The sequence below is a fragment of the Syngnathus scovelli genome, chromosome 2, assembly GCF_024217435.2.
Source record: "Syngnathus scovelli strain Florida chromosome 2, RoL_Ssco_1.2, whole genome shotgun sequence".
NCBI lineage: Eukaryota > Metazoa > Chordata > Actinopteri > Syngnathiformes > Syngnathidae > Syngnathus > Syngnathus scovelli.
The window spans coordinates 3,952,145-3,977,671 of NC_090848.1; the positions used below are offsets into that span (position 1 = coordinate 3,952,145).

Genomic DNA, 25,527 nt, shown 5'->3' on the forward strand with positions numbered 1-25,527 from the left:
AGTTATGTTTATTAGAAAGGAAGGACATGTTCCAACAATCTTATACTCTGACCGCCATTTGCCTCCCGACTGTCAATTAAAAAGATGATGCGAGGAAGCAAAACCACCAATTACTCGCTGTCTTGTTTACCTTGTTCAAGTTCATTGGCAAGTTGGCTGGAATGCGAATTAAGATGACGTCACCCTCCCTTCAACCCCTCAAGTTGTCTTTCATGAGCTTTTTCTCGCGCTGGAAAGAATGCAAAGTTTGCACCTGAGAACCGGGACAAAGAAAAGACATGTCTGAACAGTGAACGCGCAGTCACGCATATGGAAAATGATCACGTGTTGTCTCGTCCGTAGGCTGACTCAAAAACCGCAACTATAAATTTGAATTCAATTTTATACTTTTTTTTAGGGGTGTCCTAAAGTCTTCCAAATTGTGCCGTTCAACTCTTTTATGCAGAAAGTATAGAAATATTCAACATCGCATTTAAAAGTTGAGATTTTATATTGCGTTTTAGTTTCACCCACAAGATCACAAACCTTTTGTGAGTACGTTATGTCTGCATTCCAATGTCATTCGCGAGTTGCGTTTGTTGCTACAGCCGCTGGCAATTAGTTGTTTTACTTTGAAAAACACTGCAAAGGAAGTTGTGTAATTCTAGCTTGACACTGCTGTGTCTTCAAGACCTCAACCTGTCTGCATCGGTGGGCGCGGGGTCGGGGAAAGCTGTCCTCTCGCTCTCTGATTTATTTCTCCCCAGAAACTGCACAACGTTCAGCCGGGGATGATCGGGCGTCCTTCCGCAAGTTTCTGACAGGAAATCCTCATTTTTGTATCTGGAGGGGGAGAGCCCTAACTTTAAAGTGGCCGCAAGAATGCGTGGACGCAGCAGGTGGTTGACCCCGCAGACCTGCTTCAGCATCAGCATCATCCTGCTTTTGGGGCTCCAGCGGATACACACCCAGTACACAGGTACAGTTCACATTTTATTCAGCAATACATTTGGTGTGCATGTACCTGTGAGTAAAACATCCCCCCCCCCCCCCCTTCCTTTTAAAAAGTAAAATTCATATGCTGTAGATTCACGACACATTGAATGAATAATTGAATAATGAGTCATTTGGATGATTGTAGCAAATGAAAAATGAAAGTTTTAGTTTTGAAATAGAATAAAACCAACTATTTATAGACAGACAGACAGATCTGTAGTTAGCATTTGAATAGCCCCAAGCATCCGGTTTATCGTTTCAATCAATTTTTTTTTTTTTTTCTTGCTCGAAAACAATCCAAACAGGATCCTATTCTAATCCAGCACTCATCTGTAATGCTTTGATACCTGCGCCGGCTGCGCGTGTGCATACTTGTGTGTGGCCGTGCACACACACAAGTGTGTTCTTGTTCCAGATGTTCTGCGCATCATCACTTAGGTTTGCAGTAAAGATCCGATACAGCTGGAAAGTTGCAAGTTGGTTAGATTTTCCCCTCTCGGGGGCTTGTTTGTTCCCCCCAGCACATGCACACACCAAAAAGAGTCAGTTTGCATATTTAGTTTGTCTTTGGACGATGTTCTGAGACATGTGGGGGCTTGAAAGGCGGCTGCGAATTTAGGGCTGATGAGGCCAACGAAGTCGGATACTGCGCTCTTCCTGTTGCATAATCAAATGTGGCATCAATTTGCCAAAAGGATCGTTATATGATGTGCATTTTTTTTAACATGGCTGTGCAGGACTAATTTTAGCCGAAAAGAAAAGCGGCCTAATGACCAAGTACAGTATTTCCTGGTTTTAGTGACTTGGTGAATGAAATTCCCAAAAGACGCTGTCAAAGCTGATCAAAATGCCCCGGCAATGTTTTCTGTCATTTGAGCATGACTGCCAAAAAGCGGGAGGGAGGAAGTCGAGTGATGAGCTCTTGAAAGGCTGTTTTGTTTTCCATCTTCATCTCGATCCTATCACATCTGCCATCGCAACGGGGCTGCTCACAAGGTGTTCTGTGGGGACTGGCCAATGTTTTGTTTTCCAGCTGTGAAACATGCTTGCCTTAAGATGCAGGCCTCTTGAAAATCATCCTTACATGGTGCCCAATATGTCAACTGGCAAGCAAGCTCCTCCTCCTCCCCTCTGGTCAGTTCAGGGCTAATCCACTTGCAGCATAGTTAGTGTGAAGGTGAAGACCTTCACACTATTGTTATTGCTGTCCTTTATTATTATTATTATTATTATTATTATTCTACTTATTCCGCTCACTTTTTTGACGCTTAACTCCTTCCACATACTTCAACCGATTCACTCCGTTCCACTTTTCACTTATTCCAAATATTCATGACACGGCTGCTTACATTTTTTTTGTTCGAAAAATTTTCCGTTTTCACAAAATTCACGATTTTGTGGCATTTTTTTCCCCATTCATTCTTAATGGCAGATTCAACATTTCACATTTTTGTTGTTCCAGTTTGAAATTCACTTATTTCAACACATTCAAATCACATTGGGGACATTCCCAAACTTGCCAAATTCAAAAATTTCACGTTTTCACTTTTAAAATTTGCACAAAATTTTGCAAAATTTCACAAAATTTAGTTTTTCACTTATAGTTTCTACATTTTTCCACCGATTCAACTCGTTCCAACTTTCAACTGTTCATCTTTTGCCTACCTATTCCACACCTTCCCACTTAGCAAAATTTCCAAATTTTCAATTTTGAAATTCACACCAAATTTTCCCAAAATTTAGTTTTTCCCTTCTAATTTCTACATTTTTCAACCGATTCAACCCATTCCAACTTTATTCACTTTGTTCACCTTATGCTTACCATATTCACCCCCTTCACCCCCGCTTCCACAATTCAACCCTTGACCCCCACTTCCAGAGTGGCGGCCATCTTGGATTGACCCTGAAGTGCCCCAATGAACCCGGAATGAACTGGAAGTGCCCCAAATCAAACCGGAATTGACCCCAAATGAACCGGAAGTGACCTCAGGTAAACCGGAAGTGACCCCAAATCAAACCGGAAGTGACCCCAAATCAAACCGGAAGTGACCCTTTTCAACCGGAAGTGACCTTTTTAAACCGGAAGTGACCCCAAATAAACCGGAAGTGACCTCAGCTAGACCGGAAGTGCCTCTAATCAAACCGGAAGTGACCCAAATCAAACCGGAAATGACCATATTTCAACATTAAGTGCCCTAAATACCTACATTTGCGCTAACTTTTGGAAATTTTGCCCGATTAAACCCATTTCAACATTTTAACCCCAAAAGTGAACCTCCTGAAGCCGTTTTTTCCTTTTGTTCCAAATTTCTGAAACTTTTGGTGCAATTTTTTTTTCTTTTAATTCCCATTCATTCTCTATTAGGATTCAAGATTTGCTCTAACTTCTACATTTTTTAACCGATTCAACTCGTTCCAACTTTCAACTGTTCCTCTTTTGCCTTCCTATTCCACAACTTCCCACTTACCAAAAATTCTCTACAATTTTGTTTTTCTACTCTAATTTCTACATTTTCAACTTATTCAACCCATTCTACCTTTCAACTGTTCATCATTTTCCTACCTATTCCACAACTTCCCACTTACCCAAAATTCCAAATTTTCAATTTTGAAATTCACACCCAATTTTCCCAAATTTCCTTTTTCCCTTGTAATTTCTACATTTTTCAACCGATTCAACTCTTTTCAACATCATTCTGCAACATTCCCCAAGTAGTTATTCAACCTCTTCACCTTCACACGCAATTTCTTCAGGAATTGCAAATTCTAGTTTATATTATGTCTTGCCAATTGATGTCTTTAAGATCTAATCGGCTTTTATCTTTGGTGGACATTTCTGGTTCTTTCTGCAGAGCTGCTGATTGCAGGATAAAAGCAGTCAGTGGTGCTTGACCTTGCGAGTCATCGTGTTTCTGCCGAGGTCATTACAGAGCTTGCACCCCATTAGGATAATCTAAGATGGATTTCATGTGTTTGGTTAACTTTATATACCATATATCACGTTTGCATGCATTCTGTGTTTAGGACAGCATTTGAAATGTCAACACGGGGCAAATGGCATTAAGTTGATTTATGATGAATAGTTGTAAAAATATTATGTCGGCCAAGCTACCCCACTCATGCATTATATATTATATGCATTTTATTTTTCATATAGGTTCCTTTCCAAAACACGAGTTAACCCTAGAATACTGTTGAATGTCCGTGTGCCTTGAAATATGCTACTTCCATAAAAAAAAAAATCAAACACTTTTCCACAATCAACTTCTTAAAACCAAGAGCTAATAAGAAGCAATAAGACAGTCTTATCAACACTAAATTCCTCCCTCACTTTGTTGAGCGCGCCATAACACGGCCTGTCTCACATGAAACGTGCAGGAGTGTTATTAGTGGTGTCAATTTCTAACGAGCTAGCCAGCGGCATCAACTTCACATCTTTCTTATGAAGAATTCCAAGCACGAGACAAAAGCAAGTCCTTCGACAGCATTGACTCAACAGCTCGAATTTTGTGGTTGGATGAGCATTCCCTAACTTCAAATGCTAAACTGTTCCAGCAGAATTCAAGCACATGTGGACAATAACGAAGGAAAAACTTTGTACAAGTTGACATCTTCACTAAATTTTTATCAGTCTAATTTTTTAACGACACAAGTTTCACTAGTGGCAGTAAAGATTTGGAGTATTTAGTACTTATACTGTCCAGTATTGTAAATACTATAGTTCAATCCTAGTTAAACATTGCACTGCTGCCCTCTGTTGGCGAACGGGTGTACTGCTGCCTAAGCAATGACCTGGCAATTTGTGCAAAACACTTTCCAACCTAAAATTGTGATAGTGCGGACGCCAAGAGAGTAATAAATGATTTGTAACGTTTGTTCCACAATTGAACTGCTAAGAAAAGTAAAAACTCGAGTCGAGCAGTCGTCATCTGTGCTAAATTAGCAGCAGGAGTCTCGAGATGGACGACCCCTCCCTAACCGCAACCAATCACCATGGCAACAACATTTCTCAAGCGCTGGCGACGCTTGTCTGGGGAATGTGTTTAGTTTAGTAAGACATTCAACACACGCACTAAACACATGGCTGGCTTTTTGTGCAAAACACATCGTGGAATCGATTTATTTGATCCGCCTCCATGTTGCTTGACATTCGGCAGTTGTTCAGTCCATATTTGGGACTGGGTGAACGCAGCGACCTGGATGCAGTTGGACCACGTACATTAGATTTGAGTTACGAGTGTGATGGAACGCTTTAAACTCGTATTTATTTCAAAGCACCACTGTTTTCAGGATGTAAAGCTCTGCTGCAATTCAATTTACGCAAGTGAGTCATTGATTGGTTAGCGGCCCAGGTGACTTGCTAACCCGGCGCAGGTCACAAAGCTGCAGGCAGTCGTGTTCCGATTCCTCAAGGGGGCTTCGCGATGCACAGATGAGCAATATGTCTCCCCTTGCGATGTGGCGTGGGAGATGTGAGGGCTGGAATGTGCAACAGCTGGATGTTCTAACTTGGCAGATGGGGGCACTGGGGGCTCAGAGTGACTAGGGTGGGGGTCTGCTTTCCCCCTTATCGCTCCTCTGTGAGAACCTGGAAATGGAAACCATTCGGGGGATTTTCTGAAATGAGGTAACAGGCTTGCGAAGGAGTGGATTATGAGAACATCCCATTGGATTTACACTCCTTGCCCCCCCCCCCCCCCCACTACACACACACACACACACACACGGCCTCCCCCTTACGACCCCTTCCTCTTGTAGCTTCACATTCTCATCTTTCATCAGTCATCACCTCTCATGTCCTCACATTTGTTATCTGACACCAGAAAACTTCACTTTTATTATGATGCTTCACATTTTTGGGACATTCTGCTCCATCAATTGTTAAAAAAAAAAAGTTCCACATTTTCAAATTCAAACTTTTCAGCTTATTTAGAGCATCTTGAGAACTTTACACATTCCAAAACTTGTTACACTCTCCAAATTCTTCTTTTCAAAGTAAAATTCCATTAGCAATTTTAAATTGCAAATACATTGTAGTATTCAGTATTGTGATTTAAATCATTCCAAATTCATTTCAGCAGTTGGATTCATTCTGCAGCTTTTTTTAAAAAAAAATTTAAGTCTGAGCTCTTCAACTTCCTTCACTATGATGAATCTCCACATCCGTTGAAGTCTTTTATAAATGTGTGGAAACTTTGCCTAAATAGCCCCCGCAGCTCCTCATAACGCCATGAAAATGACGAGCAGCGGATGATGAAGAGGAGGAGTTTCAGGGCGAGTGACCATCCTTCTCCTGCGCGTCCCTCTCCAGCCACTTTTTTTTCGAAAGGGGGGTGTGCCCTTCCAGCACGAGCTGCAGCACTTTTCCCATCTCTGTTCTGTACCAACTTGACTAAAAGGGTCCAAGTACCAGCACGTCATACTTGGACCTTTTGAGGCGGCGAGCACAATGTTGAAGGTCCTGCTCCTGGCTCTGTGTGTTGGAGGCTTGGAGGCCTGGTTCTGGAACGCTGACCCGGTGCCCACCACGCCGACCTCGACGGACGCCCCTGCAACGACCAGTGGCGTGAAGAAGGTGAACGAGGAGGGTGAGGATTTGTCAGGGCTTGGAGAAGAAATCATCACCGTAGCTACGGGAATCCGTAACTTGGTCAAGACGTGGGATCATGTGACCACCAGCCCCGGGACTACTAACGGTTCCCTGAAGGTGGAGAGCGCTGAGTGGAACGTGACGGGTAATGTTGACGGCTCGGGAGGAGGGAAGGGGGAAGAAGGCTCCGGTGATGCATCCGGATCAGGATCGGGGTCCAGGCAAGATCTCGTAGACACCGTGGTCCTTTCCAGTAACTTAAGCGACGCGAACAACGGGACTCTGGATCCACGCTGTTTGCCCGTCCCGTCCGGTTGGCCCATGTGCTCCCAAAAGCGCCCGCAGTTCTTCACCTTGCCCAATTTTTTCAACCATACATCCATGGAGCAGGTGGGGGACACCCTGCAGGAGTGGGCCCAGCTGACCCGGGCGGGCTGTCACCGGCACGCAGAGTGGTTCCTCTGCTTCCCGCTGGTGCCCGAGTGCCCGTCGCCCACCCGGGTACCTCTGCGCCTGCCCTGCCGCAGCTTTTGCAAGCAAGTGCAGGACAGCTGCTGGGCGTCGCTGGACAGCGCCGAGGTGCCGTTGGAGTGCGACCTCCTGCCCGTCAAGGAGTGTGTGTCTGTTAGTTACTCGGAAGGTAACCTTCAAGCGCATCTTGTGTGCTGCTGCCTGATTGTGCTTGAGCGCACATTGTTGCTTTTTTTTTTTTAACGTCACCCGCTTTGCATGTTTTTAGCCGCTCTGATGAGGCAACAGCTGAAACTTTCGGCACCATCTTCCTGATCTTCCTGAAGATCATGTCTGCTTTCATTTCGCACAATTTTATTGCTGCACACTGCTTTTCTGAAAGCCTTGAACAGCTTTGCATTGTTGCGTAATAATCTCTGCTGCTTCTACTGCTTCTGTATGCAGTCATCACTATCGCATGTTCCCCACCCAAGCAAGGTTGGAGCTCTGAAAATGTACTTTCAACCCAGCGCCTTATAGCAATCGGACCATTTGCGAAAAAGCACACCACAACAAACGATGAGCATTGTTCCGTTTCCGGGTGTCGTCATCGTCTGTCCCGATACAATCGGGGCATCTGTGGCAGGCGGTTTGGCAGCGGTTGGCATTTCTGATGGCATTTGCGGCTGGGGAAATGTCTTCTCCTTGTGGGAGGGAGGGGGACACCGTCAGGCTCGGAACAAGGCATCTTTGTGATCCCCATGAGACGGGGCCTCTAAAAGGGCCTGGTGAGATGTGCAAAGATCACGGCTAAGTTGCCCACTCCGCCAAAGCAGTAATTCGTCTTTGTCGTAATTTTTTTTTTTTGAAAGAGACATTTATGCGGCTGGGAAATCACCCTTGTTAGACAATGTGCAGATTCCAAAAATATGTACTAGGTCATATTTCAGTGACTTTTGAGGCCTTTAGAATGATCTCTATGATCTCTAATCTTGGAGGCTATTTGGATATTTTGCAGCCACGCCACGATCTTCATGCATTTCTTTGTTTCCAAGAGTTCTCGCTTATCCTCTGAGTCGATTTTAATTGACTCCCGAACATCTGATGGGTGTCGCAGCTGCTTCATCCCGGTCGACGATCCCTCAAGACGTATCAAATCCGCTTGGCTCGCTGCAAGCGGGCGTGTTAATGTCGGTCAACTTGTGTAACCGAACCGGAGATGTTTCTCTATTTCTATTCTCTGATATTTGGTGCTTCTCAAATTTGGAGATCCAGTTACCAAGATAGATGTGGGAGTGTAAGGAAACATTTGTTGAAGTTCATTTCCCTGGCCCCTCTGTAAGGCATTAGTTCCAGTCAGCCATATTGGATCTTGTGCACTTCAGGTCCCCTGCGGTCAGCTTTCCCATGAACATCTGACAAGTATTTCCTTCCTGCCCTTCCATCCATTCATCCATCCATCCATCCATCCATCTCCCCGAGCTACTGCCAGTTGTTCCACAGGCGCTAGATTAGTGAAACATGGTCCTCATGTCATCTGCTGGAACATGAGGTCACTTTGTTTGTGGGAACTACACAACTGTGTTGTTGTTTCGAGGCAAGGAGCCAGCAGGGAACATCTGGGTGGATGTTGCGATGATTTCCCATTTGTGCATGTCACACTAGCTTGACACTTCCATCTGTCATCGGAGGAGCCTTCATGGCTGCTACTGGTAACACCACAAGTGGCAAAAGGACTTCAGTAGAAGTTCAGAAATGTGTTGAAATGAAAGACCGCAGTCAAAGCAGAAGTAATAGATAATTAGGCATAATAATAATAATTTTTAATTATTAATAATAATAATAATAATTAAAAATAATAAATATATATAATATATAAATATGTAAAAATAATTAAAATAATAAATACATAAATAATAGTTATTATTATTATTAAAAAATATAATAAAAAGAAGAAGATTTCAGGGCCCCTGAGGCAATGAGCGGCCTGGACCACTTCCAGATGTGCATGGACATTCAACTTTGACCAGGCTGAAATGCAAGCTGTGGACACCCTAGTCAAAACGTTCTTTCATTCAGATCATTTCAGACGGCAGCTGCACGAGATGTGTTGCCACCACAGGAACCCCGAAGCAGGAAAGCAGGTGCTGCTAAGTGGGAGCAGACCACCCTGCCCGCCTTCTTCCACGTCCACTTGGACAATAGTCCATCAGAGTTGTCTGTGTGAAAACATGTTCTGGGCCCAAAGCTGCTTTGAGCTCCTTTTAGCCACCACTAAGAGGAGTTGGTGCTCAATCTTGACTTGAGTCTTCACTAATGAAACTGTCACATTAGGTTTTCCCTGGTTTTGTTTTCTTTTGTGAGTTATGGATTCCCCCTGCGACTGAACATGATGTTCTTACGTCACTTGGAAACAGCTGACCTCTGACCCCCCCCTTTATGCACAGAATTCACATTTCAGTTTCTCTCATGAATCTGCCACCAAGCCACCCCTTCCCCCTCCCATGGAAGCATCTGGGCCAAAACTTTCTTCCCTTGTGAGACTTGTTGGCCTCAAGACAATTTTTTTTTATGGGAACTGTAATATCAGCACTTTTTTAGTCATTTTCTCGCCACGCATTTGTTGTTGTTTTGTGCAGTAAATAAATAAAAAGACAAAAAAATTTATCTATCTTATCTAAATACTCGACATTGCAGAGTTTGACCATGGGAAATGCTGACAACCAAATTAGTCTTCAATTTATGTTGCCAAAGTATTTGGTGTGGGGTCGTCGTTTTTTTTTTTTTTTTATGTTGGTTCAGATTTTCGGCCAAAAGGAAAAGAACCAAATACGTTTCTTGGAACATACAATAAAGTGATTATTTGTGGTGGTGGGCCACTTAATCAGTTTGACAGGCCATATCTCGCCCCCGGGATTCACTGGCGGCGCTAGGATTTTTTGCTCAGGGGGCGAAAGGATATCTCAAGGGGTCCACAAAACAACCAAAAATATCACAACGCCCCCAAATTGTTTAGCTAACAAACACGTTCCTTAGAGGCCACAGTAGGAAATGTGAAAAAAAAGTATTTGGCCTGGAACCGACCATTTTTTGCGGGGGTCAGTGCCCCCGTGGCCCCCACTCTAGTCCAGCCACTGCCGGGCTTTGACATATTGGTAAAAGGTTTTGGTAATTGCTGCAAAGATGTAATTTTTTTCCATCTGCTCCTTCCCTGCAGAGCAAAGCAGTTTGTCTCTGCTCCAGCTAATCGGAGATCCGCCACCTGATGAGATCGGTCGGGTCCGGTGGCCAGGCGGCACCCAGGCCTATGTCTTCACCTCGGGGTCCGTGGCGGGCCAGCCGGCTATGGCCTATGTGCCCAACCCATTCTACCGCCACTTCTCCCTCCTCTTTCACATCAAGCCTTCCACTTCGGGCCCCTCCGTCCTCTTCTCCATCACCGACGGGCCGCAGAAGCTCATGTATGTGGCCGTCAAGCTCAGCGCCGTGCGGGCGGGTCGCCAGACGGTGCAGTTTTTCTACACCGAGCCTGGTTCGGAGGAGTCGTACGAGGCGGCCAGCTTCGACGTGCCGAGCCTGGTGGACAAATGGAGCCGGTTCTCGCTGTCCGTCTTTGAAGAGCAGGTGACCTTCTACCAGGACTGTGATGCGGTGCCACGAGTGGTGAAGTTTGAGCGTTCCCCGGATCCCATGGACCTGGACAGAAGAGCAGGCATCTTTGTCGCTCAGGCCGGGGGGGCCGACCAGGACAAGTTTGAGGTGAGCAGGCCACATTTCAGGTGTTCAACGAGCGTGACCTTCAAATGTCGGAATGATATTTGACCTCCCCGTGGGTTCAAATTTCTTATACACTGAAAAAAATGATACTTTGAACCAACAAAAAAATGACTAGTTTGTCATAAATTAGATTTTTGATTTAGTTTAAACTTCAGATTTATTCCATTTAAAAGTTTTTTATCAGTAAGTAAAAATGCAGTTTATAATCACAACGGGAGACTATTTTGACTTTTTTTTTTCCTCCATTCCTTTTTTTCCTTCCCTTCTAACCTACCCTATTTTTTCTATTTCTATTAGCCATAACCTTCCTTCCTTCCTTCCTTCCTTCCTTCCTTCCTTCCTTCCTTCCTTCCTTCCTTCCTTCCTTCCTTCCTTCCTTCCTTCCTTCCTTCCTTCCTTCCTTCCTTCCTTCCTTCCTTCCTCCCCCCCCTCCCTCCCTCCCTCCCTCCCTTCCTTCCTTCCTTCCTTCCTTCCTTCCTTCCTTCCTTCCTTCCTTCCTTCCTTCCTTCCTTCCTTCCTTCCTTCCTTCCTTCCTTCCTTCCTTCCTTCCAAGAAATGTTTTTCGCATCTCCTCAAAACACTGCCGCTTGTGTGTCTTTAGGGCGAAATTGCCGATCTGAGGCTGGTGGGAAACTCTCGGGCAGCCGAACGCTTGTGTGATGACATCGACGACGACTCTGATGCTGTGAGTATTCCAAGCGTTTCCTCCACGGCGAGACCTGACGTCTGAACGATCACATGCTACCCGCTTGTCTTTCAGGCCTCTGGCGACTTTGGTAGCGGTGAAGGCAGCAGGAGGCAGACAGAAGGCGGAGTGAAGGTCAGTCTGGCATTATTGCCCAGTCAGTAAGAGAGTGGAAGATTTATGTTTACGTCATATTGTACCACCAGACCACTCCAGCATCCATCAGACCGGTGCCCGAGCCCCCGCTGATTAAAGGAAGCAGATTTAAAGAAACAGGTAACTTGAGCTTGATCGTCACAAGCCAGATGAATGCTGAAATGGCGCCCCCTGTTGACATTTTCGCACTGCCTCTAAGTGACGAGACTGTGAGATGAATCACTCATACAATCGATCGAAAGAGATACGTTATTCATCCTGTAAAATTAAATCGTCACAGCACAATATTCACACACATACTAAGAATACTGAAACTACCATCAAAGTAAAACCAAATACAAGAGCAGCATTGATGAGGAGAACCCACGGAAAAAATAATCAATTAAAAAAACATTAGATTAAGATAGCACTTGTTAGTGAATAAAAAATACTGCTTGCATCAGCAGTTTTAGTCAAATATATGCAAAGCATCGACTTATTAGGATCCCACTTTTTTCAGACCAGTGCGAGTATTCAAATCCTGAAGAGTCGCTAATACTTTTGCTACATAAAAAAAAACAAAAAACAATGACACCTCTCCATCCCAATATATACATGCATAATATGTCACTCATCTTTCAGGCTTAACTGCGTCTAAAGGAGAGAAAGGTGACAGAGGAGAGAAAGGCACCCGAGGGGACAGAGGCCACGCAGGGCCCAAGGGAGACCCGGGCTCAGGTTTCTCCTCAAATGCTGGAAGTGGCGGACAGAAGGTGGAGTTCCTCACTATATACATTTATGGTCCTTTTCACATTTCCATTATTATAACCGCATCAAACTATGTGTTTCCTTATAGGGAGAAAAGGGAGATAAGGTCTGTGAACTTTGCCAAACGTCCCCACATTCTTGTTTAAGAATTAGAAACGTGACATCAATTCTTCCTCCTCTCTAGGGTAGCACAACTTTTGGAAGTAAAGGAGAGCGTGGCGCTCAGGGCCTTCCAGGTCCGCCGGGTCCCCCTGGGGCTGGTGCCACCCGCCTTGGAGATGGGTCACAGAGTCTGCCCGGACCTCCGGGCCGAGAAGGATTGCCTGGTCAGAAGGGAGCTAAAGGAGAGCTTGTGAGAGAATTTCAGAAACATGATGAATTTCAACGTGTATTACTTGATAAGTGCAACTTATTGTTTGTAAATGATTTTGCAGGGGTTCCCAGGAGAGGATGGACGACCTGTAAGTGTGTTCTGCATATTACAACAGTAGAGTAGACTCAATTTCATTCTATTCCATGGATCTTTATTTTTCTTCAGGGTCCTGAAGGGCCGCCAGGTTTCCCAGGAACACCTGGAATTCCTGGTGCAAAAGGAGACAAGGTTCAGTTTTGAATTCGAGTTGAACTTTGATTTCATCACATTAACGTTTTGACCTCTGAACTTCAGGGTGAGCGGGGTGAAGGACAACCTGGACCCAGAGGTCCACCTGGACCTCCTGGACCAGGAGCTAGAAATCATCCGGTATGTTATACACACATTTCAAAAATGTTGCTGTGCTTAACTGTGTTCCTCCACAGACATTTGATGACATGGAGGGCTCGGGATACCCAGATTGGGAGAAGATCCGGGTATGCAGAGGCAGTGTCAATCTCAGGGTGCACTCACACTAGCCAGTTGGTACCATATTTGGGCATGCAAAGAACTGGACCAGTGGGAGTGGACCCGAAACCAAAGGCAGTGGAATCATTTTGGAATTGATCACCTTTGTTGTTTGTTATTCAGGGTCCTCCAGGTCCCCCGGGCCCCCCGGGCCCACCTGGTACATCAGTTGCACTTGGATCTAATGGTCCAGTTGCCTTTGGACCTCCTGGCCCACCTGGAAGGAATGGTTTACCGGTGTGTATCTATCCGACCGTACTTTGGTTTGAAAAGTGCGATCCAGAATTAATTTAGGCAAGTGTTGAGCTGTTCAGTTGCTGAATCCCTTGGTGCTATTTCAGGGTTCTCCTGGACTCACTGGTCCACCGGGTCAACCTGGGCTCCGAGGAGAGAAGGTTAGATTAAAATAGCAAGCATGTTGGCTGTTTGGGTCTTGTAATCTGAACATGTTGCAAATGGTCTCCAAAGGGCGACTGCGGTGACCTCAACTCTCTTGGAGGAGCTGGAGAGAAGGTGGGTTATGGAAATTAATTAAATTAAATTAAATATGGGTTATGGAAATTTGCAATCTTTGAATGTAAAACCAACAAGACAATTATGGTAAAGGATTTTTTGGGAGGTTCATCTTATGCAGATATTCAGATCATCCCTCACAGAATTAATTAAAGCAGAGGTTGTCAACCGGTGGTCCGCGGTCCTCTAGTGGTCCGTGGCGGTATTGCAGATGGGCAGCGAAATTGGAAATGGAAAATAATTGTACTTTTTTTTTTTTAAATAAAATTGATTTATTATTTAGACTTGATTTATTTTCCAGCTAATTTTGTGAATCGTTTACCCATCCAAAGATCCCCAAAATAGACATATAGATGCAAATAAATAGCCTGTATAGGTCGATCCTCTTTCAGTGTAAAAAAAATATATATATATATATATATATATATATATATATATATATATATATATATATATATATATATATATATATATATATATATATATATATATATATATATATATATGTTCCGCCATATTGAAATATCTAAAATATATATTTTACGATGAACCCAAAATGCCCGTAGACTTTACGAGGTGAACTAAATTTGACCTTCAACTGTTCATTGTTTCAGTACTATTTGCACAGCTTGATGTTCTCCAACAAAGAACATGACGGCAAAATTTACAACAGGTGTTTTTTCCATCCATGTGTAATTAGAACTGCTCTGTAAATAAATGGTCCTCCTCAACGCTAGCAAACAGTTGGACAGAATTACAGAAAATTACAGAGAGGGTCAAATTAAGTTCACTTGCATTTGAGGTCCATCTTGAAATTTTTCTCCTTTAGCGGAATAGCCTCAATTTTTTTGCCAGGATGTGAGTAACACTTGTTCACTGCAGGGTTCCCGTGGTGACCCGGGACTTCCAGGGATGCCAGGACAGACTGGGTTAGCAGGGCTTCCGGGTCCCATGGGCCCACCTGGACCTCCGGGACGACCAGGGCCACCCGGATCGCCAAGCCCCTTTAGCTTTGTGAGTACAGGCTCACTTTATCATCAGTCAATTGCAATTTCATTTTAGTAACATAAAAAGTGACTAGCAAATTTTGGAGTGCAGTCAAAATGGTCATTTTTCCACAGAATGAGCGAGAGGACTTTGAGAGAAATGGTGGCTCACCTGGACCAAAGGTAATGTGTCACACCTGACCTTCCCTCAGTTAAAAAAAAATGCTATAAATAAATATTTATTGTGTCCTGTTTTCCAGGGTACTCCAGGTATTCCAGGTCTGGCGGTAAGCCGTTTTGTTATCTCACGTAGTACATTTTCTCCACGAGGTCTCCAATGTTAATTTAAATTATCTGGATTTTTAGGGTAAACCAGGTATACCCGGAAGCAATGGTGACAAAGGAGCAGAGGGACCAAGAGGTCCACCAGGAATTCCAGGTCTGGATGGTTTTCCCGGACAACCGGTAAGCTGGCAGATGAATTCAGTTTTTTTTTCCTGCTGCAGTATACACGAGTAAAAATATGATTTAAAAACCAAATGTAAAATCAACAAATGACTGTGTTTCCTCGTTAATTCAGGGTCCAAAAGGAGATCAAGGGGAGAAGGGGGAACAAGTAAGTCGTCAAGGATATACTTTGACTCAAAAGACCACTTTGGAGATGTACAGGAAATATTACCGTATGTTGGTTCCCATCGCAGGGTCTGCCAGGTCGTGACGGAGGGCAACCTGGACCTCCGGGGCCTCCCGGACCTCCTGGGCCGATCATTTATCGGGGTGGTGCTGTGAGTCCAAACTTTTTTTAAACTAACCACCACACCTTTGCTTCATCGTGTACTCACCTTCATTCTCCTAACTGTGTCTTGCTGTAGCATGACAACCTTCATTGGAGTGACACTTTACAGGTGAGTGGATTGAAAAAATAATAAAACCAGGGTAACATGGGTTCACAACTATTTATGTCTGTCTTCCTGTCAAGACGGGAGTAGGAATTCCAGGCCAAGCTGGATTTCCTGTGAGTTGACATGCAATCATAAGAAACCAGATGTAAGAAAACAGAGATAAGCACGTGTCTTCCATCTTGATTTATTTTAGGGGCCCATTGGACCGAAAGGGGAAAAAGGCGATAGGGGTCTTCCAGGGTTTGCCACGAAGGTAAGAAAATCCACCTTGAATTCAAATTAAAGCTGAAGATACAACTAATGCATTCCAAAATTGCATTACGCCACCTGCGCCACAACTTAGACCTGGTTTCACCTGCTCTAAAGTCTATTTTCATTGACCTAGTGCAGTCCAAAAAAAAAACAATTGAAGTTCACCTGTAAAAGGTATTTTGGATTTTACGATGAAATTTCCCCTGAAAGTCCCAGCACCCCAAAAACGTTTTGTGAATAGTGTGTACCTTAAATATAAAAAAAAGCATGTGATTTATTCAGGGTGAAAAAGGAGAGCCTGGTGTCATCCTGGGTTCGGATGGGAGACCTCTGTACCAGGCGGGCCTGACAGGAAAACCGGTAACTATACAAAAAGCAGTAACTAACATAGACATGATTTAAAAAACACTTTGCGTTCTGTCCACAGGGAGATATCGGACCCCCGGGCCCAGTTGGACCTCCAGTAAGTATAACTACCGTACAGTATACATATTTTCTGCACACATTGTAGATTCTTTTGCATTTTTTTGTGTGGCACAAACCGGTAATTGTTTTTTCTGCAGGGCCCTTATGGCCCTTCAGGTCAAAAAGGAGAAATTGGACTTCCAGGTAGACCAGTGAGTATTTAATCTGCTTTTATTTCATTTATTAGTTTTTATTCAGCAACATACAGAAGTTAACAAAAATGAGCACATTTGTGTAAATATCAATATGCTCAATGTATTTTATTTTGTAGGGTCGACCGGGACTGAACGGCATTCAAGGAGAAAAAGGCGAGCCGGGCGGCGGGTTCGGTACCACATACCAAGTGAGTATATTTTCATTCGGTGATTCAGGAGGACTGGAACTTTGTCAATTAAAGTAACCGAGCCACGTTTTGATGCAGGGTCCCCCAGGTCCCCCTGGCCCACCTGGACCTCCTGGACCAGTATCCAGAGTAAGTTCACATGTAAATGCTGAAGTAGGAAAAATTTTTCAAGACCTTCATAGTCATCATTCCTGCGGCTTTGTCATTCTAGGCTTATGATGACTATTCCAGGTATTATCCAGGTGAGTTTGCAACACAGTCAGTTGTCTTCTGAATTGTCTGGATCAACTTACAGCCGCTGTTCTTTCTGTTGTAGATAGCAAAGGAGAGAAAGGTGACCCCGGGACCCCCGGATTACCCGGCATACCAGGTAAGGCATCTCGCCACTGGACTTCAAACATGTTCTTGTTGCGTTTGGACCAAGTGTAAGATGATCTTGCTTACAATTCAGGTGCCGGGACAAACTTTGACATTTATGCCTTTAAGGTAAGACTCCTCTTTTGAATGAAATGCATAAACTTTGGATATTTCACAATGATTCTCTGTCTAGAATGAATTGAAGGGTGAAACGGGTTTGAAAGGAGAGAAAGGAGAACCAGGCGGCGGCCATTACGACCCACGATATGGAGGAAGCGGAATAGGAGCACCGGGAGTCCCCGGACCTCCAGTGAGATCATAATACTGTAGTTATAATTTGGGACGAAGCTCAGGAAATATTTATAGATTACACATCACTTTCAAGCTCAGGATTAGTTTATTATATTAGTTAAAATTGTACGGCTAATTTTGATAGCAAATGATCATTTTGATGTCACAAAAGGACTTGACTCACCACTTTACCATCAGGGCCCCAGAGGGGACTCTATTCGCGGCCCACCGGGTCCTGAAGGGCCACCCGGTCCACCAGGCAGAGGCTACGACGGCCGCCCTGGACCACCAGGGCCACCTGGACCCCCTGGCGTCGCCTCCTTCCCCGGACCTCATCGAGGCACGCATAGTGAGTTGGAAAAACAAAAACGAGTCGACTGTACGTACTTGCTGCTTTCAATGTTTCGTTGCCTCTTGAATAACAGCTATCAGCATTCCTGGACCACCTGGGCCACCTGGAGTACCCGGAACACCTGGACATGCTTCTGGGGTGAGCAATTCAGAAAATGACCTCCAAATTCTGTGGTTGGACTGGTTTATTTAAGGAATTCATTAAGTTGGTTCCGCCTTAATGTAAGATGATGATGGAAGAGTTTTTATATGGACATGCAGGTAACAGTGTTGCAGTCCTATGACATCATGACAGCCACCGCTAGAAGACAACCTGAGGGTTCTCTGGTCTACATCATAGACCGTACAGATCTTTATCTACGAGTCAGAGATGGGGTTCGTCAAATCCAGGTACGAGGGGCTCTTCTTTGCAAAAAGTATCAGAGAAGCAGCAAACTCATGAATGTCCTTCCGTTTTTTTTCAGCTTGGGGGCTATATTCCATTACCAAGTGTAGATGTGAGTGTCCTGCCCGTTTTTTCAAAATTTGTATTTTACCGTGATGTCGCAAGGACTTCCGGGTGGCAAAAATTCCAATGGCACCAGGAGTAGACAAAGCCTCCTATGTCATTGAACCAAGACGAAGCCATTGAGAAAACGGGATAAATGGCTGGCACAAGCTAGGCTAGCATGCTAGCTATAATGCATTTTGAAATTACAACACTTGCCACCATTTTGAAATGAGCAGTATCTCACTCTGGTTTTACCACACGGATGTGCCCCGATGTCCATCATCCTGAAAAGTTCCTTAAAGAAGCTTTTAAATATCCAATGAACTAATTTGCAGGTTAATGAGGTTGCAGCCGTGGAGCCGCCACCGGTCGTTCCGTATCCCCCACACAGCAGCTCCAACGACTCCCACAGGCAATCGGAGAGGCCAGAGCAAGTTAACCCGGACCGTATATCTCAGCCCGACCCACGTCACTCAGGCCAGCCGTACTATCCGTACCAAACAAACCCCGACGGCAGAGACCAGACCCTTCCCGATGGCAGATACCGCCCTGACACAAGGCATACAGCTCAGCCAGAGCCGCGATACCCTGTCCCAACGGACCCCAGATACCCCAGTTACACAGACCGGGTCAATAACCAAGATGGCCGATACTACGCTGTGACCCCTCAGCGAAGGCCTGCCCCACCCGTGGTCCAGAATCCCGTCCACCGTCACACATCTGGTCCAGGGGTAAGGAGAAGCCATGGTTTGTTAGCTGTCACTTGCGTCTTATTGAACGTTTTGGGGTTTCTCCAGCTCCATCTCATCGCCTTGAACCAGCCCCAGACGGGATCTATGAAGGGCATCCGAGGCGCCGACTTCCTGTGCTTCAGCCAGGCTCAAAGCATCGGAATGAAGGGAACCTTCCGGGCCTTCTTGTCCTCCAGACTCCAAGATCTCCAGAGCATTGTCCGCAGAGCTGACAGAGATCACATGCCAATAGTCAACTTGAAGGTAGATGAAATACAAAAAAATGAAAATAACCACTTAGTTGCATATCGTGTATTATTGGTCAACATGACTCTGCTTTTTAAATGTAAAACTTGGCCGCCCCCCACCAACATTTTTTTTTTTGTCTCATCAGGATGAGGTTTTGTTTGACAACTGGGATTCGATCTTCAACGGCGCCACCATCAAGGAGAATGTCCCGATTTACTCTTTTGATGGAAAAGATGTTCTCCGCGACAGCACATGGTACGTCCCAGTCAAAAACATCATGTTTAAATTTTGTTGGTTATTAATCAGGATTGCGAACAATTAATCTTCAATAAAATTTTAAAAATTAAACTTCAATCAAATTTGAAGTTGGTCAGTTTTGCAGTTGTAAAAAATGTCACTCCAGTATTTCACAACAACGAACAAATTGTCCCTTGTATGTTGTGCTAATTAGCATTGTTGTCAATCATTTAAAATCTTGAGTATTTCCATTTTTAATTTCTGTCTTCGGCTGAAAAAAAATCTATAATTTTTTAAAGTTTAGGTGAGCTTGAATTCTAATTTTTTTTTTTTTTTTTTTTTGGGCATTTGACAGGCCTGAGAAGATGATGTGGCACGGCTCGGTCAGCAACGGTCAGCGGGAGGTGGACGCTTTCTGCGAGTCGTGGCGCATGAATAGTCACGTACTCACCGGCAAGGCGTCCTCGCTGCAGAGCGGCAGTCTGCTCCAGCAGACTTCTAGCAGCTGCTCCAACTCCTACGTGGTGCTGTGCGTGGAGAACAGCTACATCGGCCATAGCAGGAGATAAACGCACGCGTTGGGACTATCAATTTGACTGCCATGACATCATTTCTTTTTCAAGTAGGTTAAATGGTGCTAAACAAAATGATCGTCTATGTCAAATAAGAATTTCAGGTGGCTCCAAGAAGATTTAAAAATAGCTTACAGCTCTGGGGGGGAAAAAAAGATAACAGACCATTGCATAAATATTAGTTTCTCTGATTTTGCTATTTACAGGTACCGTAAGTCTTGGAGTGGAAGCAAAAATTTATTTTTATTCTGTAAACTACTATGAACATAATTCCCAAATTTCAAAATGTTATTTGCAGAAAATGACAAATAGTCAAAATACCAAAAATAGTCCAGATTCTTTATATTTGTGTCTTTTTCTTTTTTCCTTTTTTTCCAGAGCTATAAATGTAAGGAATTGGAAAAAGTACTTGAACAAGAAAAGCAATTTGTATGATTCAGCAGTCAAGGAAAAAAAACATTGTATGCAATAACAGGGCTATTTTTATTATTTTTTTATGAGTGCCTTTTTCTTTTTTTACTCTTGTCTTCAAACAAAAACAAATCCCAAATGTATTCAGCTGTGGATCATCATTACCAGGCTGATGATAAAATTGAAACAAAATATGTAAACATATGAAAGCTCTGTTTCTCTAATAGCAACAGTAAACACACTCCAGTTACCAGTTAGTGACACATTGTCGCACATGCATGCAAAAACTGCACAATCTTGGTCATATTTTGAAAACAACGAGTATCGAGATTGGTGCCTGGGTTTCAAATGGACCACAGTAAAGTGGTTGTGGAAAAAAATGCATGGCAGGGGAGTTGACTGCTTGTGATCAATAATTCTTAATATGCCACTTATCAAACCGAATTATTGATGCCATTTTATAATTAGAGGCCGATTCTACAGAAAATGTGAATAGTTACCGTATTTTGAATATTCATTCAACCTCTGCTTGTGACAAAACACTTGATTTGAATTAAAATGTGTTTGCCAATACCCACTGTCCCTGACCTTTCTACTCTTCCACAAGCAAAAGGTCACTGGGTTCTTGGTGAAATTAATCACCTGCATTTACTGATCTGAAAATGTGTGCAAGAGTGAGCTCTCTTACTTTCTCCCTTTTGGAAACTGGGCCAGTTAACACGAAAACCAAAGGCTAGACCGGCCACGGTGAGAGAGAATTGACAATGGATATATTGATAGTAAAACGCTGGAAATTGAGCCACCAAGCAGAACACGACAACGTGGAAGTCGAACAAAGAGAAGATTTGTGTGTGTGTCGAGGGAAGACTTGCAGAGTACTGGGGTTACCGCAATAGGCGATCTTTGACTGTGGGCGTCGCTGAAGTGACAGGAAGTAGCTTCTGCTGATATTTGCTCGTCCCTTTTCTTTGAAGAACAAGCAGCAAGCGGTAAATGTCTCCAAACAGTACATCTGCATTACACTAAAGTTTATAAAGCGTTTATTACGTATATGTATTTTTTTCGCAAGTAATGTCTGATTGCGTCGTTTTTGCGCTGACGGGCTAGCTTCTAGGCGGCTAAACGCATTAGCAAGGCATTGTTACACATATCGCCTCTGTAATAGTGTATTTACCTATTGTCACAGCTATTGCGATTAAATTGTGTTTTCGTTAGTATTGTCTACTCTTTTTCGATTGTAGTTTTCGTGGAAATGTTCGATTATTTCACCCAGTCAAAATTAAATGAACCGAAACTGATTTCACCATATTATGTAATTACACGTTAGTACATGAGTGCATTTTCCCTAACGCCGGAAAACGTATTTTTTTCACGACATATATTTTGCTTTCCTTCATTCATTTATTCATCGATTACAATGATGAACGTATTCTTGGGCAGGGAAGCTTGATAAATCGCCGACAGGGGGCGCCTGTTGCGCTACCATTGCGTAATGTAACGACAATAAAAAATACTCCATCGCCGGCCGACTTTGATGTAATATGGGCTGGGCCAGGGCTTATGTTTCACTCTTACTATACATCTATATCATTTATGTAGCAATATTGTATTTAGATTTATCTAATTATTAAATGCCTAATTTGGTCTCAGATTTATTTCCACTATGAGTGCTGTTGTACCCAACCATCGAAGGACTAAGCCAGGAGGTAAGAATACAAATAACTACATTTTCTGACATTCAGTTTGGTTCAAATCAAGATTTTCAATTTATTGCAGGCATCAAGCCTGGAGCGGCATCCACTGGTGTGACCGGACCAACGTCTCAGATTCCCGGTCTGTCTCAGACTGCTGACGAAAGCACAGCAGTGGAGAGGGTCACCGGCCGGCGTGTTGGAATCCTCGAGTCTGACTCGGACTATGTCAAGCTTGCTAAGCAAGGCGGACATAAAGGTCTTCATAATTCAGTGACTATATTATGTGTGATGGGATGTTTTCAAATGAGATCATTCGGGTGCCGCAGGCCTGTTGAGCCATGACAACGATGAGGATGACAAGCCCAAGGCAGCCTACAGTCCCAACAACTGGTTTTCAGGTGATGACTCCAACAGGTAAATGAAATTATTCATATTAAAGAATATTAATCATACACATTCTTTTTTGGGTCTATATAAAAATTGTATGATCTTCTACGATGCATTGTCACATCACACTGAGATGGAGAACAAAAGCCTTTTCACACCTTGTCGTCGTGCAATCGTTGTGCACGTTGATGACATTTCCGAGGTGCCGAACGCGAAGCGCGGCTCATGCTATGTGACGGTGGTTTTGTATTCACAGCAGCAGCAAAGCAACATCTCCCAACGGCCAGGCCAAGGGCGGCAAGCAGCCGTTGCTTGCACCGTTTGGCACTGATAACAGTTCATCCTGGGAAAGAGACCCCCATATAGTTACTCATGATAAAGATAAGGTGAAGACAGCAAAAGAGTCGCCATTTTTTTTGTCCCTGCTTTTTTATTTTTTTTTTTAAACTGATTTGTTTATTTTTTATTTATTTTTATTTTTTATTTAACTTTCTATTTATGTATTTATTTATCTATTTATTTATTTATTTATTTGGGTTATGCAGGTTTGCTTCTTCATCATCATCATCCTCACAGGCTTCCCATTAATTTTCATGTGTAGTCTGTCATTTCATCATCCGTGATCCATCTCATGCGTTTCACCCAAACGCTTGCGCTATAAGCCGGCTAACCATTTCCGTCCTGCAGATGTCTCCTGATGGCACCGCAGCTCAGCTGGAGGGGCTGTCTGTGAGCAACAAGTACAAGAGAACGTGAGTACGTCCCACAACAAGACGGATGGAGGTGACGGGATGAAGCTTTCACGGGAAGTTTTGACTTTGTCTGTTTTCTGCGTAGGTCTCACGATAAGCAAATGCCCCCGGTCAGCATGACCAAGCTGCTGAGTCACGGCTACGTGGAGGACAAAAAGAAGTCTCCCAATGATGACGACGCCTCAAGTATGACATGCATCCGAGACATATTGGGCCTGATTTACTAAGATGCCAAATAGTGATTTATTAAGATTTCCATCTTTTACTAAAATGCCATATAGTGGGCTCTTAATGTGCACGTGGGATAAATATAGGTGGCGTATTTGAATGAGAATTTGGAGCTGGTTTGCTCTGTTGCTTTTCTTTTCAGCATAAAAAATTTAGTGGTTTGAAGTGAAGAAATCTGAAGTCACATTTTGGTGACTTTTATATTTTTTCCAAAAATCTCTACTCTTGGTCAGTTCGGACGTGTGGGTGTTACTTTTATAAATTATTGACCATTCTAAAGTGTTGAAAATGGCTTGCTCTTTTTTTAATCATATGATCTTAGTGGTTGAATAAACCCGCCATTTTGGGGGTTTCCTGAAAAGTCAGGATTTTGGAGATACTAGCTTAGTCCGTAAATCAGGTTAATGATGTGTGCTTGTTGGTGTGAGCCACTGTGATTTCCTGCAAATGATGTTTTTTGTTTGTTTGTTTTGTTTGTGTGCGGTTGTTCTGCAGGCGTGACCTCGGAGCAAACTAGCACCGTTGCAACGGAGGATGTGGATGACCTTGATTAGTGTGTCGAGCAGCTGTTCCCACGTTCACTGGCTCTTCTTCTTCTTCATCCACTGACTGTTTGTGCTCAAGTTTATGCATTGGGATGAGCCCTTCCTTTGGTTTGCTTTCGTTTGTATAAAGCATTTAATTGAGTAGATGTGATGATGATGTTTTGTTTTTGTATTGCAATTCCTCAACTTGGAAAGTAACTCGGGAGCCGTGTCCAAAACTAATCTCGTCAAATGTTTCTGTGCTTTTGACCTGCTCAGTTTGCCGGCCTAACTGTATGAGGATTGAGCAAGTTGGTTCTTGATGTGTTGTGCTAATTTATTTGCGATAAAAGTGAAGTCAAAATATGTCTATTTGAGCTTCCAATGCGAGCTGATCGCAAAGCCACTGCTACAAAGTGATGTTTAGATTACAGTTCTGCAAAATATTAGTTTAATGCTATATTCACCGGGTATCTCTCTCATGTTCTGTCTGTAAGCGGAATAAAAATAACTCAAATTGCAGTTTTTCATGTGCCTGTGCCAAATTCTCCATGGCGACATTCTGTTACTTGCTTCCTAATATTTGTCAAACCAACAATCTCTATCTCATGACTAACCTAACATCGCACCACTCTAAACTGGAAAGAAGCCAACTGTACAAATACTTAGCCGGCCCCAAAACATTCTTGGTTTTCTCACTTTTAGTGATGGAAAAATGAGGGTTCAAATGTGCTTCATGAACCAGTTGTTGTATTTCTTGACTCCACTAGATGGTGCTGTTGGTTTAAAGAAGTCTGTACTTTCAGCACCACCTAAATGAGTCAAAAAATGCAACTGGTTCATGAAGCAAATTTGAAGCTTCATTTCACTATCATCAATGTACAAACCTGACAGTGATGCAAAAATTAAGATCCTACCAAGACAAAAAGGGGGTCGGGGTACTTTTTGAAGGCAGTCTTAAACACAAATACCATTTATTGGAAGTGTAATATTATTAATAGCTGCATCTGTATGACATGTTGCTGTTCATGTGTATCGCCAGATGAACTCCTAACAAGTTGGCGCTAACCAAAGTGGGTAACTTGTAAGTTTATCCATCAGTGGGCTTTGATCAGCCAACACTGGCCAAAGGAAAGGGAAGGAGGCGTTGCTTAAAAAACACTCAACTAGATGTAATTCCTCACACATTTTATTTCAATAAATGGGCATGTGCATGTTACTGTGCTTGTTTTTTTTTTTTTTATTTCTCTCGGCCGTTATTTGTGGTCTCAGTGGGAATATAAAAACTTTTCAAGCGTTCACATTGTTAATCGCAAAACATGCTTAATTCAATTTGTTTGTTTATAGTAGTACCAAATCACAACTTCAGCAGCTTTTAGAAGGTTTATGACTACAGCTTAAAAATTCTGGGTTAAAAACAACCCAATTATTTGACTCATCCAGTTTGAAGTTGGGTTAGGGTTAGGGTTAGGGTTAAAAAACACAATAAATTGTTTTTTTTTTTTCTCCCCCAAATTGGGGAAGAGGGAAAC

General features: G+C 43.3%; 2 protein-coding genes across 3 annotated transcripts; both read left to right on the forward strand.

Annotated features, from left to right (window-relative positions):
• Nucleotides 1–639: 639 nt before the first annotated feature.
• Nucleotides 640–20,983, forward strand: LOC125988249 (collagen alpha-1(XVIII) chain). 2 transcript variants are annotated; one of them, XM_049753179.2, is made up of 41 exons: nucleotides 640–958; nucleotides 10,233–10,774; nucleotides 11,394–11,477; nucleotides 11,553–11,612; nucleotides 11,684–11,753; nucleotides 12,255–12,385; nucleotides 12,469–12,486; nucleotides 12,565–12,732; nucleotides 12,815–12,841; nucleotides 12,919–12,981; nucleotides 13,048–13,122; nucleotides 13,179–13,229; nucleotides 13,384–13,497; nucleotides 13,602–13,655; nucleotides 13,729–13,773; nucleotides 14,656–14,787; nucleotides 14,895–14,942; nucleotides 15,020–15,046; nucleotides 15,126–15,224; nucleotides 15,340–15,375; nucleotides 15,461–15,544; nucleotides 15,632–15,664; nucleotides 15,739–15,774; nucleotides 15,855–15,914; nucleotides 16,196–16,273; nucleotides 16,341–16,376; nucleotides 16,477–16,530; nucleotides 16,650–16,721; nucleotides 16,800–16,850; nucleotides 16,933–16,963; nucleotides 17,038–17,091; nucleotides 17,173–17,207; nucleotides 17,272–17,388; nucleotides 17,568–17,718; nucleotides 17,795–17,859; nucleotides 17,982–18,110; nucleotides 18,185–18,217; nucleotides 18,546–18,941; nucleotides 19,008–19,205; nucleotides 19,336–19,445; nucleotides 19,783–20,983. In XM_049753179.2, exons 1-41 carry the CDS (start codon nucleotides 862–864, stop codon nucleotides 19,994–19,996), a joined length of 3,978 nt encoding a protein of 1,325 aa, XP_049609136.1. In that variant the 5' UTR covers nucleotides 640–861; the 3' UTR covers nucleotides 19,997–20,983. The 2 variants fall into 2 exon arrangements, with proteins under 2 accessions (XP_049609136.1, XP_049609134.1); XM_049753177.2 differs by lacking the exon at nucleotides 640–958 and adding an exon at nucleotides 6,302–7,205.
• Nucleotides 20,984–21,242: 259 nt separating this feature from the next.
• On the forward strand, nucleotides 21,243–24,517 carry c2h7orf57 (chromosome 2 C7orf57 homolog). The gene is made up of 8 exons (XM_049753336.1): nucleotides 21,243–21,399; nucleotides 22,061–22,116; nucleotides 22,187–22,360; nucleotides 22,431–22,518; nucleotides 22,748–22,877; nucleotides 23,179–23,243; nucleotides 23,329–23,429; nucleotides 23,967–24,517. Exons 2-8 carry the CDS (start codon nucleotides 22,074–22,076, stop codon nucleotides 24,023–24,025), a joined length of 660 nt encoding a protein of 219 aa, XP_049609293.1. The 5' UTR covers nucleotides 21,243–21,399; nucleotides 22,061–22,073; the 3' UTR covers nucleotides 24,026–24,517.
• The last annotated feature ends 1,010 nt before the right edge of the window (nucleotides 24,518–25,527 follow it).

What these genes read in the sequence shown, in the direction of transcription:
- LOC125988249 (XM_049753177.2), top strand. Translation starts at nt 6,425, where the DNA reads ATGTTGAAGGTCCTGCTCCTGGCTCTGTGTGTTGGAGGCTTGGAGGCC. An exon ending in AAGGGGAGAAGGGGGAACAA is followed by an intron (nt 15,376 to 15,460) that starts GTAAGTCGTCAA and finishes TTCCCATCGCAG; the next exon opens with GGTCTGCCAGGTCGTGACGG. An exon ending in TCATTTATCGGGGTGGTGCT is followed by an intron (nt 15,545 to 15,631) that starts GTGAGTCCAAAC and finishes GTCTTGCTGTAG; the next exon opens with CATGACAACCTTCATTGGAG.
- c2h7orf57 (XM_049753336.1), top strand. Translation starts at nt 22,074, where the DNA reads ATGAGTGCTGTTGTACCCAACCATCGAAGGACTAAGCCAGGAG. An exon ending in TTACTCATGATAAAGATAAG is followed by an intron (nt 22,878 to 23,178) that starts GTGAAGACAGCA and finishes TCCGTCCTGCAG; the next exon opens with ATGTCTCCTGATGGCACCGC. An exon ending in CAATGATGACGACGCCTCAA is followed by an intron (nt 23,430 to 23,966) that starts GTATGACATGCA and finishes GTTGTTCTGCAG; the next exon opens with GCGTGACCTCGGAGCAAACT.